Raw genomic sequence first — 15,586 nt, forward strand, 5'->3', positions numbered from 1 at the left:
ATAAACCATGCTTCTATTTCTGACTAGTCCAAAAATTGCCTAATCCAGCTTAAGGTTTTATTTAAGAAAACAATGGAACACAAATATTTTGGTGAGGAACAACTACATTAGTGGAAACTTCTAAGCGGACAAATTTCTTCATGAGAAGTGCTTGCTAACACGACATTTTCCAAACATGAAATGGAAGAAACTTTAATGAGGAAAAGCCAGGTTATCAATTGCTCTATTTCCAAGTTTATTCCTGATGATTTTTGCAGCCCTGAAGAAGAAATAACCTGAACATTTTTATTTCAGCTTCTAAAGGTGCAAAGCTGTACTCAGATAAAGTACCATGCTGGGGCCAGAATAAAAAATCTGCAGGAAACACAGTTCATTTATAAAACAAAGTTTGGCAGGTAATGTCATTATTTATCTAATTCAAACACTTGCCATGCAGAGCAAAATCCCTGCCAACCAGAACAGATAGCGTAATAGATCTGTGGTGGGTACATAAATAGAAATATTATAAGACAACTTAGAAAACAATGAAGATGGCAGCTGCAAACCCATCTGTCTCATCACAGCTGACCAGTAAGTGATGCTAGCAAGCTGAACTTCAACTGAGAAGTACGAGGGAAACCGGCACACTTCTGCATTCCTACTCCTCCTGTCTCACACCCCCCAAAATCATCTCTTTAGTTTAACAGTCAGCTCTAACTTCTAATCAATTATAACAAAATGTCCTCCAAAATAGTACTTTCTTTCCTCTTTAGCAAGAAACACAAACATTTTCCATCCCTCTCCCACAGACAAGGGCAGAACACTGTGGGTCAGCAAACAAGCAACTTCTGGAGCAGAAGGATAAGTCTGAACAGGTTTAAGCAATCACTGAAACTTCTTCCTGCTGGTGATGAAGCAATTAACTGTCTCAGACTGAGCCAGAAACAAAGACACTAAGGAGAATAAATTCTCTGCTTTATCTCCTTACAAAAAGCCCTTTTTCATCTTGCTATGTAAAATCTGTCCTGTTGTGTTGGGAGGAAAGGAAACTTGGACTACTGCCATCTCTTTGTTTTCTTTTTCTTTGAGAGGAGCTTGCTTGCTAGCTAGCAGAAAAGTTCTTTTTGGAGGTTAGTTTTGGACTTTTTTTATGCTGTGGTTTATTTAGTCTGCTTTTGCACTCCTACCAAGGATAAACTTGACCAGTATCAAAAGCCATCAGATTTGACCTCCCTCCTTTTTTCACTCCATATGTTTGTGCAGGGAAAGCTTCACAGTATTAAGGTATCTGACATGCTATCAGACAAACAGCACTTCCAGGGAACAAGAAATATTAAGGCCATATCCCATTTTTGTGATAACTTTAACATGTAAAGGCTGCCTGTTGCATCCTGCATACAAACGATTTGCCAAACCAGGACAGAAATCCCTTGGACGGACAGAGGCAACACCTTCTGGAAATCACTCTAGTGTTTTCTGAGCAGGAGGATCCGTACAACCTCACCATCTGCCAGCAAGTATGTGGTACTGATGACACCATGTGTGTGCAGAAGGTGACAAGGTTGAGCAAAATGAAGTGACTAAACCAAGGATCTACACTAACTGGATGCGATGAGGGACACAAATACAGAGCTGTTAGGGTGACTGGTTCCTTTCTCACAGCAAAATAAGTCTACCAATATCCTATCTGCCCATGGGTATGGAATTTAATATGAGGCTAACCTTTCTCTTCCTAGGAATGGGTTCATCAAAGAGAAGGTTGCTTGTTTCGGCTTCGTCAATACCATCATCTGTCTGGGAAGGTGTCCGAAAAGCTTTGAAGCTATCAGCTGACAGAGGTGGAGATGGGGTGGATGGGTTGGACTGGTCACTGGGAGCATTCCAGCTCCAGTATCCACTGCTGCTGGTACTAGAAGGCACAAATCCTCCTTCCTTCCAAGATCCATTTAGGGATTCTGTGAAGGACAACAACAGCCATCATTACAACAGTATGTGTTAGGGCTAAGGAACTCTTAACTTACGCTTAGATGCCATATTGGTAATTAACTGCATGTTCAATAAAGAAAAGCAAAAGTGTTGGAAGTAGAGAGAACCACATCTGTCCTACATCATATAAATTATATATTCCACACCTGATCTTTCATAAAAAATGAAACAACAAAACTAAACCCAAGCAACATTTTCCCAAAAAGAAAAGCTGGGTTTGGAAAAATAACCTGTTCTGGAGCATAAACTGCACTAAGCAGTCAGATACTGCATGCACCATCAAAGGAAAACATTCAAATACATCCTCAACTTTCAACAAGAACACAGGACTCTGGTGGGGCATCAGAGCAAGCTTTAAGACACTGCATGGCCAACAGGAGATCCCCTGGGAAGGGGACATACACTCTGAGCCCCAGGGCACTAAGTAGATCGGCAAAAACATGATATAACACCCCAGCAGACACCAAAAAAAACATAATTAACACTGTTATCTCATAATCCCTCATTGCACACACCTCTACATAATTTGAATGCCTAAATGAGGTGGAAAGTATCCTTGGATGGACATCCCTTTGTCCTCATACACGTGTATCATTAAGCATCTGATTTCAGAAGTAGGAGGCACAGATGCTGGATCACCTCCACACCTACTTGCTGGAGGAACCCCCTCCTCCATGCAGTAGTTCCCTTGACACTAGGTGGTAAGCAGACACTCCAACTAACATGCTACTCTACAACATGGTGGGTGACAGTAACATCTGCATGTCACTCTTCCCAATCCCTAAAGTGGTTTTGCCAGGAGAGGAGTATGTAGAGCATCACCTCAGCAAAGGCATGGCTCAAGTGTGTCCAGAGGTGCAACCACTGGTGGCTCTGCTTGAAGCTTCAGGTTCTTACAGGCCTTGGGCACATGTGCAAGGATGGTTTAGGTGCAGCTTCTCCCTAACTCAGGCACTGGAAACTTTTCCCAATGACTCCATATTGTGCAATACCCAACTTTGGAGTTGGTAAGCAAATAACATCTTATCTCTTCATGAAACATTATTTAAGTGTGAGACAGGAGTCTTTTCAAGCCAGCGCCTGCCTTGAAGAGTTCTGCAGAAGTCACTCCTTCATTCCTTCTCAGTTTCTTACAGACAAACTTAACTCATGACATCAGCAAGAAAATAATTTCTACCACCTGCTACCAAAAGCTTAACCCAAAACCAATGATTTTTTTTTTTCCTTTCTCCTAATTCAGTTGATTTTGGATTAAACCCTTAATCATTAACATCAGCTGCTCACAAAACAGAACACAGTGCTCCATCACCTAAACACATGCATAAAAATGGCCCTGTACTTACTTACACAGAGCATAAATATGATCTCCACCTGCCTTCCCAAATTCCACTTTGGAAAACGACATAAGCATTTCTGGTACCTACTGAGTTAACACATGAAAATGTCATGCTTTGTTTCATGATTACAGCCTTCATGTGACTGTAATGGAGGTGGGGGTTGTTTTTTGTAAGCATTTGTACTTGAGTCTTGCGCCAAAGCCAAGTAGTACATGTGGTATCAACTTGTGACCTTAGCCTAGCTTAAAATGTCCATTTCTTCAGAAAAGCAAAGAAACAGCACTCCTTCAACTACTACTTTCTGACACATTTATGGTGGTATTTCATATTCTCAGGGTTTACAGCTTCCCCTCACCTTGCTGAGAAAGAGATGTAAATCAAGAATATTTTTAAAGTAGTACGGAAAAGACTGAATAAGGCTGACAACAGGAAAAAACAAACACTGGTTCTCATTAATACTAACAAATCTGTCAATGTAAATAAATTTAAAATATAAATAAATGTAACTTACTCTTATTTGGGGGCTCTTTTCACTTTGCTGGAGTTGCGTGAAAGAGAACCAGACCAAATATTACTCAGCTGCAGGGAAACAAGGGCCAAACTCTGATACAGTTTACATGGGTGATCATCCTCAGTAATTTCAGCACAGATCAGACTTTAATATTATATGCTAATGTTATCTCTTTATACTTTTAGGCAAAATTCTATTTGTTTAAAGAAATATTCCTTTAATTTCACTGCTACTTACTGCCCCTTTTTAGAAAAGGATGTAGACAGAATTAATCATTAGTGCATTTGTAGCTTGTATTACTAAGATCAGAGCCTAGCCTTGCAACACCACATGAGCGTTAAATTATCAAATCTTTACACTTTAAGCCTTTTATTAAGTCTTCACTCAGGATATTCAGGGAGAAGGTGCCCAGAAACAGCTTCAAAATCTTGCCTGTGACTATTGAAAACGCATGTATTACTTTCTCAGGCTAGTCTTCCCAGATTCAGAGAAACAGACAAGCTATGTGAAGACATATCAAAGAGCACTCAGACTGCATAAAGAAATATCAAAGGCAGTTAACAGCTACCATTTACCTATTAGCAATTCAAAAGGACTTGTTTGGAACATCTTTCCAAGTGACAGCTGCTAGCTAATAGGCACTGCTGCTCCTGACAAGTGTCGTCTGCGCAAACTGTCTACAGTGGCAGATACTGCCTTGCCCCACAGCAGAGCAGCTCCCTCTGAACAAAGATGCAACATGGGACATATGCGTGCCTCAGCCACTCCAAATCCCTGCCTGGCACATCAGCACAGATCCACCTTTATCTGTGGTTCTGGCTGTGGGCTGAGTAGCTGGAGAACAGGTTTTACCCTTCCACGGGCCCTCCCTGCGGGCTGGCAACCTCCAGCCCTGAGGCAGGAAGGTCACTGGGGATGTCACTGCTGGAAGCTTCCCAGGGCCCCTCTGAGCAGTTGCACTCCTTAAATACTTCTTGTCTTCAACACTGGAAAGCACACAAACAGGAGCCAAGGGTGTTCATGGCTATAATTCCAGCTAACCGTTTTGTGGAAAGAAATGGAAAAACCACACAATTTATTCAAAAATCTTTAAAACTGGGACATTTGGTATGAGTTCCTTTTAAGAACACTACTCACTGGATTGCCCCTGCTTCCATGAAGAACTGTAAAGACTACTTCCCTATTAGGTTTGTATCTGTAAGTATTCCTTAAAGTCCTCTGATTTACAGTTGGTGGGCATATAGTGTCTATTTAAGAGTCACATGTGAGTAAGAAAAGCAAGAGTCACACAGTGCTGAGACATCCTAACAAGGGTGTCCTAATTTAAACTATTCCTTAAAGTATAACACTTCCAAACATTTTTTGTAACTCCAGCCAGGCTTGCACAGATTCATTATATTTGATTACCAATCACATTATTACCACTAACTTTTTAGATTTATTTTTATTTGTGTGTCTTCTGCTATACCATGAGTAGTCTTTTAAGAAATTATGGATGTGATCCATAACTGACCTCGTGCTCACCACCAGGGAAGGGCTCGTGTCCTGGTTTAGCAGTAGCAATCATTTTTCTCCTTCTTAGTAGCTGGTGCAGTGCTGTCTTTTGACTTTCGGCCTGGGGATAATACTGATAAAACCGATGCTTTCAGTTGCTGGTCAGAATGTTTGCCCTGACCAAGGACTTTGTGAGTCTCATGCTCTGCCAGGGAGGAGGAGAAGCCGGGAGGAAGCAGGGACAGGACACCTGACCCAAACTAGCCAAAGAGGTATTCCATACCACAGCACGTCATGCCCAGGATGTAGAACTGAGAGTTCCCGGCAGGGCTGGATCACTGCAGGGTGGTGGCGAGGTACCGGTCGGTGAGTGGTTGTATTCTCTTCCCTTGTTATTTCCTTTATCATTATTATTGGTGGTAGCAGTAGTGATTTGTGTTATACCTTAGTTATTAAACTGTTCTTATCTCAACCCGTGGGAGTTGCATTCTTTCGATTCTCCTCCCCGTCCCTCCAGGAGCAGAGGGAAGAAAGGTGTGGGGGGAAGTGGACTGCGTGGTTCTGATTTACGGCCTGGGCTTAAACCACGACAGCTCGTTGGAAACGTGACGCTCCAGGGCAGCCTTGGTTGTAGTGATCATGAGATGGTCAAGTTCGAGATTCTCAGGACAGTGAGAAGAGCGTGCAGCAAGCTCACTGCCCTGGACTTCAAGAGAACAGACTTTGGCCTCTTCAGGAACCTGCTTAGTAAGGTTCCATCGGCTATAGCCCTAGAGGGCAGGGGGGCCCAAGACTCTTGGTTGATATTCAAGGATCACCCGCTACAAGCTCAGGAGTGTTGCATCCCAACTAGAAGTGCAGCAGGAGGGCCAGGAGACCTCCTTGGATGGATAAGGAGCTGATGAGGAAACTTAGAAGGAAAAAAAGGTTTATAAAAGGTGGAAGCAAGGACAGGCGGCCTAAGAAGAACACAGGGATGTTGTCTGGGAAGCTAGGGACCAGGTTAGGAAAGCTAAGGCCCAGTTAGAATTAAACTTGGCTAGGGATGTGAAAGATAACAGGAAGGGATTCTATAGGTACACTGCGAATAAAAGAAAGATTAGGGACAACGTGGGCCTTCTCAGGAACCTATCAGGAGAACTGGCTACCCTGGATTTGGAGAAGACTGAGGTTCTTAATGACTTCTTTTCCTCAGTCTTCACTGCAAATGCTCTGACCACACCACCCAAGCCTTGGAAGGCAGACACAGGGACTGTGAGAATGAAGACCCTAGGCCCACTGTAGGAGAGGATCTGGTTCGAGACCATCTTAAGAACCTGCATATGCGCAAGCCTATGGGACCTGATGAAATCCATCCGTGGGTCCTGAAGGAGCTGGCCAACGAAGTTGCTAAGCCACTGGCCATCATATTTGAAAAATCATGGCAGTCAGGTGAAGTTCCCGATGACTGGAAAAAGGGAAATATAACCTCCATTTTTAAGAAGGGGAAAATGGATGACCCAGGGAATTACAGACCAGTCAGTCTCACCTCTGTGCCTGGCAAAATCTTGGAGCAGATTCTCCTGGAAGGTATGCTAAGGCAAATGAAAAACAACACGGTGCTTGGTGACAGCCAGCATGGCTTCACTAAGGGGAAATCCTGCCTGACCAATTTGGTGGCCTTCTAGGATGGGGCTACAAAACTGATGGACAGGAGTAAAGCAGTTGATGTCATCTACCTGGACTTGAGCAAAGTGTTCGACACTGTCCCGCATGACATCCTTGTCTCTAAATTGGAGAGACATCAATTTGATGGGTGGACCACTTGGTGGATAAAGAACTGGCTGGATGGCTGCACGCAAAGAATTGTGGTCAATGGCTCAATATCCAGCTGGAGACCAGTAACGAGTGGTGTCCCTCAGGGATCGCTGTTGGGACCGGTCTTGTTCAACATCTTTGTCAGTGACATGGACAGTGGGATTGAGCGCTCCCTCAGCAAGTTTGCTGATGACACCAAGCTGTGTGGTTCGGTTGATATGCCGGAGGGAAGGGATGCCATCCAGAGGGACCTCGACACGCTTGTGAGGTGGGCTGATGCCAACCTGATGAAGTTTAACCATGCCAAGTGCAAGGTCCTACACCTGGGTCGGAGCAATCCCAGGCAAGGCTACAGGTTGGGCAGAGAAGAGATTCAGAGCAGCCCTGCAGAGAAGGACTTGGGGGTGTTGATTGATGAGAAACTGAACATGAGCCAGCAGTGTGCGCTCGCAGCCCAGAAAGCCAACTGTATCCTGGGCTGCATCAAAAGGAGCGTGACCAGCAGGTCGAAGGAGGTGATCCTGCCCCTCTACTCTGCTCTCGTGAGACCTCACTTGGAGTATTGTGTGCAGTTCTGGTGTCCTCAACATAAAAAGGACATGGAACTGTTGGAACAAGTCCAGAGGAGGGCCACGAGGATGATCAGGGGACTGGAGCACCTCCCGTATGAAGACAGGCTGAGAAAGTTGGGGCTGTTCAGCCTGGAGAAGACTGCGTGGAGACCTCATAGCAGCCTTCCAGTATCTGAAAGGGGCCTACAAGGATGCTGGGGATGGACTCTTCATTAGGGACTGTAGTGGCAGGAGAAGGGGTAACTGTTTAAAACTTAAACAGAGGAAGTTAAGATTGGATATAAGGAGGAAGTAATTCTCTACTGTGAGGGTGGTGAGGCACCGGAACAGGTTGCCCAGAAAAGCTGTGGATGACCCATCCCTGGTAGTGTTCAAGGCCAGGCTGGATGGGGCCTTGATCAACCTGGTCTAGTGGAAGGTGTCCCTGGCCATGGCAGGAGGTTGGAACTGGACGATCTTTAAGGTCCCTTCCAACCAAAACCATTCCATGATTCTATGATTTTCTACGTGCAATTGCAATTAAACTATTAAGAAAAATTAGCACTTCAGATTGTTCAGGAGACCTTCTGCAGCACTCATCCCCCACTTACAGAATGAGGCATCTTCCATTTCATAAACTGGAGCTGCTCTACAGTTACAGAAAAGGCTTCTTCTTATTTTTGCCAGTGCTGCACCAAAGACCTTGACATGGTTGGAGCATAGCTCAGTATGGCCCTAGCATGCACGGGGATTGCCAGAAGACAGCCACTCACCCTCTGTCCTCTACGGCTAAAGCTGCTGAGAACAAGCCCCCACATACAGAGCCCTGGCACCCTCCCTGCAGCCCCTGCTCTGCCCAGCTCTGCAGGCTTACCGTTGGGTCGGACAGGAGGGCTGCGGACCAAGGGGCTGGTGGACAAACTGGTGAGTACCATGGCTGCTGTTACTTTATCCATGTCCAGTTCTTCAGATGATTTTCTGAAACACAGTGAATGGGGCGCAGGAAACACATTAGCAAATATTTAACTTTTTCTAAGTGGTGATTTTTGTTTGGTTTTTTTTTAACACCAGCCTAAACCCTAAGCCAGAACAGTACAGTAGTGAAAGCAAGCCACCAAGCAGAGTTCTCAAAGCTTTTGTCTTCTGGCAACCTGAGCATAGCAAGTGGCTACTTTAAGCAAACCAGCTCAAGGCAAACATGAAAAGTAGTGACTAAAGAGAATACATCTTCCTACAAAGTCAACTCTGTTCCTCCCCTTTTTTTTTTCACTTCAGAATTCCAGAAAACCAAGTAAGATTACTAGTAAAATTAACAACATACACTACACTGTGGTGAGGAAGAACTATGAACTGGAGCTAAGGGATGCAATTTTTTTTCTTGCTTCTGCTTAACACTAATAACCTTCCCATACTCTCTGAAAGACTGATCCTAATTTTCCTTGGTCAGATTATAAACCAATTATTTAAAATAACTATCAAACTGGCAGAAAATCGTGCAGGGGAATTAAATAGAGACAGAGAGAAGTGGTTTTTTGCGGTGTAATGGGCACCTCAGCAAGCACGATGGTGGAGAGGGACTCATCGCTGCCTTAGCTTGGTCTTGTTGGGAACCAGCTCTAAGTCAGAGGAGAAGGCATAGGGAATGTACAATTTCTGAAGAGGGAACATACCAAAATAAAACTACTAAATCCACTAGTTTTAGCAAACTTTTGCTCTCCATCCTTGTGGGACACTGGAATCAAAGCAGATAGCTTCTTACAAACATTTGCTTTCAGATATATGACTGATTATCCAAGACCATCTTCTCTTTACTGGAGATCAAACTAAATTTGTTCTTACAAAAGGACATTTCCTCCCCCTTTATTCTGCATTGAGGGGTTTCTAAAATTTCCTCAGTGGCTTGCCAGGAGCTCTATTTAACCAATCAGGTTCTATCTTTATAGCCCAATATGCAAAGTGTTCAGCCACCTGATGTCTTCTATCAGCTATTGATCAGTAAGTCACCAAGAGGATTAGGACGTGCTGGTTGTAGTCCCCTTCCCAGAATCCCATTTCACCCATCTGACGGAAGGCTCATTAACTGGAAACTTCAACAGTCAAAGCCTCTTGATATTTTAGCAAACAAACCTTGAATTTGTCTATGAAATGGTTCACAGCTGCTATCTGGCTGCTGCAAGGCCCCAAGCAGATACCAATGAATACTCCATGCTGCACAACAGCTTAGCTCTCATGACTGTCTTCTGCAACACATCAGTGCCTGGAACTGAAACACTGATGATGGTTCCTGCTGCATTCTAATTATATTCATAGAAACCCTCCTTTCCTTCAGCCAAGTGTTTTGCAAAAACCACAGCAGCCATATGGTCATCATCAAGTACTGGAAAGGTCTTGGATATCTGCTGTAATCAGCTAATACCTGAATGTGTCACCTATCAGGTCCTCTCGCCTGCAGAGTATTTCTCTCAGAATGCTAAATTCCTCTGGGCTCAGAAGACCTTTCCTCAGGGATGACACAGAGATGCTGCACTTCTTGGAGATCAACACTGCCAGATGATTTTCTAATTACCTAATATCCCAGTATGAAAATCCACTCTGAGAAGGATTCAGCTGCTCTGTAGCACACTCCTGCAAGACTACACCAACTGTTCCTTCTCCCTTATCCAGCTGTGGATGAGCCACTGATATTTGCACTTCTGCAACGTATGGGGACAAAATGACCACAGGTTCCTCATGTGCTGGAGAAGCTGATTCCTAGCATTTGCAATCATCTTTCCAACAAAGCTCGTAAGTGTGTGTGGCAACAGGACTAACACCCTCCTGGCCAGGGCTCTGCAGAGCTGCAAAATCGCACTACAGCAGTTGTCGTAAGCATTTGCCAAGTTAGTGTCAAGATGTCAGAGTACAGACCTAGAGCTAATTCCAAAGTTCCTCCAAGGAGTCTATAATTTTAACTCCTTCTAGCTCTTCTGTATTGATGGTTTTTTCCCCTCTACCATGACTCAGACTGCTGCTCTGAAAAAACTAAACGTTGCTCCAATTGATTTTGTCAATAATTGCCAGCACTGGCATCTGCACCCAAAATGAAAGTCTTCACAGCCAGGCAAAGGACAGGAAGAGTCATGAAAATCCCTGTCATTTCTAGCCATGCTAAACCACACTCTTGCAGTTACTGGAACACTTTTTTCTACTTGATCCAACTTAACAGTTTTTTAATACGGAAAGCTCAAGTAAATAAAACTTTGGACATTTTCTCTGCCCATTTTGAATCACAGCAATTTTTACTACTTGCTGCTCCTCAGCTGCATCCAGCAAATAATGAATGCTCTGCTCATACTTCCCAGCCACAAGAATTTCAGCAGCTACAAGAGCTGGTTTATGCAACTGCTCTCGAACACATTTTTACAGTTTGGCTCATAAGCATGTGATATATGAAATATGTATGTTTACATACTTCATGTATCACTCAGCCAGCACCACTGCAGCAGCAGCAGCGTTCAAGACAGAGGCAAAGCATAAAACTGAAGACAGGAACCACTTAAGCCATCTGCATTTAGTCAGCATCACATGAAAGTCGATGGCTTAAGACTGCTCCAGTCTTTTCCAGCTTTCTTTGCTGGAAAGCTGAACCTGTACACAGCCGTTCAACAGTACTTGCACTCAGAGGGGAGAACAACTTGTTTGTTACACATCCTGGAAGTGTTCACAAACTGTGTAGATGGGCCCTCAGTGACATGGTTTAGAGGTGGACTTGCCAGTCTTGGGGTAAAGGTTGGACTTTAAGTTAAAGGTATTTTCCAACCTACTATGACTATGACTATTCATAAACAATTTGTTCCACCATTGCTAAGGTAACTTTCTGCAGACTGAAGTTATAATCCCTGATGTTGCTTATTTCATTATTAGGTGTAATAAAATCTAAATCAGTTGTAAGACCATCTACTACATCAGCTATGAAGATTATTCTCTCCTCTGTTCCATATCCCAGGCTCAAAATGCCATCTCCCAACTCCTGGACAGATATATTTGTGTCAGTCCAGTCTGCATGTGAGACCAAGCAGTTCTGGATCCTTTATTTCCAAGTCTTTGTAAACCCAAACCCAAGCCAATAGCTGAATTGTAATGAAATAGCTGAGACATAAGCAGCAGAAATTAGGGAACCCTGGGGACAGATCTTTTATCATAGAATCACCTCTCCATGTCTCTCAACTTCATGTCTCCCTGCTTCCTCAGCACAGAGAACGGTTTCGCTTGGTCCCTGCAACACCCTAACCTAGCTAGCTTGGCATTAAAATTGTTATTTGCTTTAATAGCCAAGCTCTAATTAAACTTGGTTACTACCTTCACTCTGCCCCAATCCTTTCCTTGGTTTGATTGATGAATTCACTGCTTTTTTCATAATCATTTAAGAAACTAGCCTATCTTCCTCAATCAGAGCTCTCTGTGAAGAAAAGCTGGGTTTAAGCTCCAAAAGATGAGCAGAAGAGGATTCAAGATGACTCCAAGGCCACGCAACTCCAAACCAACACAACACCCGATTTCCCACTGTCCTGTTTCCTCAGCCGGCAGCATACTCACTCTAGAACCTGTGTTTCCTTATGGGACTGAATCCATGGTTAAAGCTTTTGACGCAATTCCTCCCTCCTAGCAACCTCCTGGCAAGTGGATGTCTCCCTGTCCTCCCTTTGGGAAAGATGCACAGGTCCTCCTCTGGTCACTGTCACCTTCACACTTCCTTCTAAGTGTTATTCCTACCTGGACACACCTATACCACACTTCTGGTTTTAGTCCTATCAGCCACACCATCATCTATGGTTGCAACTTTTTTTTTTAAACCGTTTCTCAAAAAATCCTTAGAAACATGTAATTTTCTTTTCTAGTTTTGAAGTCTTTAGTCCATTTTTTATTATTTGCCTGCCTCAGATCAAAAAGCCTGCAGGTCTTCCTTGTGGAAAGACTCTTAGGTCAGTACTTTACTGAAACATATTTTAAGGCTTCTAGAGAATATTCTTAGAGCAGACACACATAGTGGTAGCAGGCGTTTTTGATAAAACTGACCTTATTCAAAAGAACAACTATGTCTATTTTAAGCAAATTAAAACCCAGACAAATTTATTTTCCCTGCCAGCAACTCAAAAGCTTTCAGTTAATCCACTGACCAGAAGCCTCTAACTAGTGCAGCAATTCGCAAAGCACTGAGAAAACGCTCTCCTATGCTCCCGAGCTACCCTAACACAGCGTGAGTGTGGACAAGGCAGAACAGAGCTGCTCCACGTAGTATTGAGGAAAGCATTACTATTTACACATCTAAAGACAGAACTGAGCTACAATGATACAATGAACTAATTAGAAGCTAGGGATTTCTGCCTTTGCTCATTGCGGTGAAATAGAAAATTAACATTTTCCACACTTTGTGGTATTTGCAGACTAATTCACATACAGAATAACCGATCTTTCTTTGTTGGTCTCTGCTGTCCTTGTTATACACAAGCAATTTTTTTGGATACTGACAGTTGCTAGAAATTAATTGTGATCAAAATCCTTATTACACAAATATAGGAAATATTCTTCTAAAAACCACATATACCTGAACTAAAGAGGAACTAAACTTGAACTAAAAAGGAAAAATGCATCAAAGGCCACCTCAAAGCTCTCCACCTCCTCCTGGCCAAGATGACAAATTTTGCAATTCGTTTATTCAAAGGATCTTTGGAAGTCTGGCTGGTGCATTAGAGCCCAAGGAGAGACCATAGAATCATCAGTGACGCAGGTACTGACTTCAGATCTGGACCATAACGGTTTAAAGACAATAAAAAAAACCTCTGCAAATTAGTCGTATCAGCTGAGATGATGGGAGACATTCACAGAGTGGTACTCAGCATCCTGGAGCAGAAAATACTTTTAACAGAACTGAAGAGAAAGGGATGTGTAATGCAAGTGTCATTCTCAAAGTCTATTATTTTAATTTGCATCAGTCCATGCATCACTTTTCACTGCTCCACAAAAAGAGGACTCTGTAAAACCAGGTATTTCTCCAGCCATTATCACTAATAGCACTAAAACTTGATGGATAATAATAAATTCATTTTCACAACCATTTTATAGATTTAGAAAACCAAGAAAACACAGTATTTAGGTTCTAAAGGCTGGCTGATATACTCTCCCATATAGGGCTGTAGCCTGGATCTCCCTCTGCCATCTCTGCCTCCTCCTCAAACCCCTGGACAGATGGCTTCCCAAGCCAGGCATGTCCCCAGAAGCACCCTTTCCAAGTGCCCCTCTTCTCCCTATGGGCTACAACCTAGTGATGTCCCTGGCTGCTCTGTAGGCTGCTACCACCACACCAGACCTCTCCTTCAGGGAGCGCTGGCAGAGCTTCACCAGCAACAAGTTGAAAGCCAAATTACTGTGATTTCTGTGGCCTGGTGTAAACACAACTCATGGACATGCTCTGCTGCTGCTATCCTCTCTGCAGCCCAGTGGCTGCAATACCTGCTTTGCCCTCCAAGACTCCCCAGAAAGGTTTAAGACAAAGCCTGCAAAACAGATAGAAAATGCCTTTTTCATAGCAGCCTTTTTATCACTGCTTCTTAAGCAACACGTCTGACTTCCTTAAAGGCAATTGAAATTTCAAACATATCCAAATGGGAACACGATTGAACTCTAGGTCTCACTCTCTGATTTAAAACCAGAGGATACAGGATACAGTGTGTGGGGGATGAGCAGGGAGAGGATGGGTAAGTAAAACACTGCTCTCATTACTGGCTGGTGATACGATCTACAGTTTTCAAACACTCTGCATAAATAGGGACAGTTAAGCGAGCCAAATTCAACACTGGGAGATAAGCTGCAGTGTACAGGAACAATTTATTGTATATATTGAAAACGTTGATTCAATGAATAATTTTTACTTTTCAAACAGCTGCGACATATCAGGAGAATTGATCTGGCAAAGAGCCCTTGAGGCAACCACAGAGGCTGAAGTAGGATATGACATAGAAATCGTCTGCTTCAAAACACAGCAATCAAATAACTGGTAATCACTTGATCAATTATGAGTGCAAGGCAAAAAATAAATTCAGAAAGGAATAACAAAACCTTGCAGAGAATGGTTATCCCTTATGGTCACCCACAAACCTTGAAGACTTTATGGGAATATTTTCTCTTCCATCGCCTCTACTTTAAAGGCCACTTGCTGATGCAGTAAATAATTCAGTCTCTTCAAACCAGGTCTCAATAGCACCCTGAAGCAACAGACATTTCAAACATTATCCAAAATATTACTGTTTATCCCCTTCCTGCCTTTGCCTGATGCTATTGTTCTAGCCTGTTCACAGGCATATCCCCTCGCATAAATGGGATTGCTTTGATGGGGTACTGTCTTCAGGAGAAAATTTCACAGTTCCAATGCTATCCTCAGGGAAAAGGGCTAGACCACTTGCTACACTGCCCAAAGAGGTACTGTGCAAGCCCAAAGCAACACAAGTTGTCATGCTGAAAATGGCTAACGGTGGAAAAGTAAAATAACACCCAACAAACTAAACCCAAAGGTCCAAGCTCACCAAATGTAACAAGAAGCTCTGTGATGTGCTAAGAGGACAGCTGATGCCTCCTGATGCCACCTTGCCTCCAGGTAGCTGACGTTTCAGCCTGCTGCTGAAGAGCAGCACTGTTTGCCACCCTCACCTGACCCGCAGTCAGAGCCACCCAAACTCTTCTATGTCTTGGTATCTCTTTTTCAGAATGTTCTCACTGAGCCTTTTACAAAACTGTTTTCTCTGTAAATCTTCCTTACCTTTTGAGAAGAATTATTTTACCAGTGATTGGCTGAAAATATCGTTTCAGCATATGTCTTTTTTCCAAAGTAAAATACTAAATATAAGGCCAGAAATGTTTTGCTCTTCCTTCTTCTTTCCACTTATCCATTGCAAACA

At 43.2% G+C, this 15,586-nt stretch overlaps 1 protein-coding gene across 1 annotated transcript in view; it reads right to left on the reverse strand.

Moving 5' to 3' along the window:
- ZNF704 (zinc finger protein 704) overlaps positions 1-15,586 on the reverse strand; it is a gene marked incomplete at its 5' end in the record, with an annotated part of 89,917 nt that overhangs the window by 22,839 nt on the left and 51,492 nt on the right. Inside the window, 2 exons of the mRNA XM_080611795.1 lie at positions 1,702-1,934; positions 8,530-8,633. Coding sequence (XP_080467921.1) covers positions 1,702-1,934; positions 8,530-8,633 — 337 coding nt within the window. The remainder of the gene's footprint in view (positions 1-1,701; positions 1,935-8,529; positions 8,634-15,586) is intronic.

The sequence above is a fragment of the Psittacula echo genome, assembly GCF_963264785.1.
Source record: "Psittacula echo genome assembly, chromosome: 2".
Taxonomy (NCBI): domain Eukaryota; kingdom Metazoa; phylum Chordata; class Aves; order Psittaciformes; family Psittacidae; genus Psittacula; species Psittacula echo.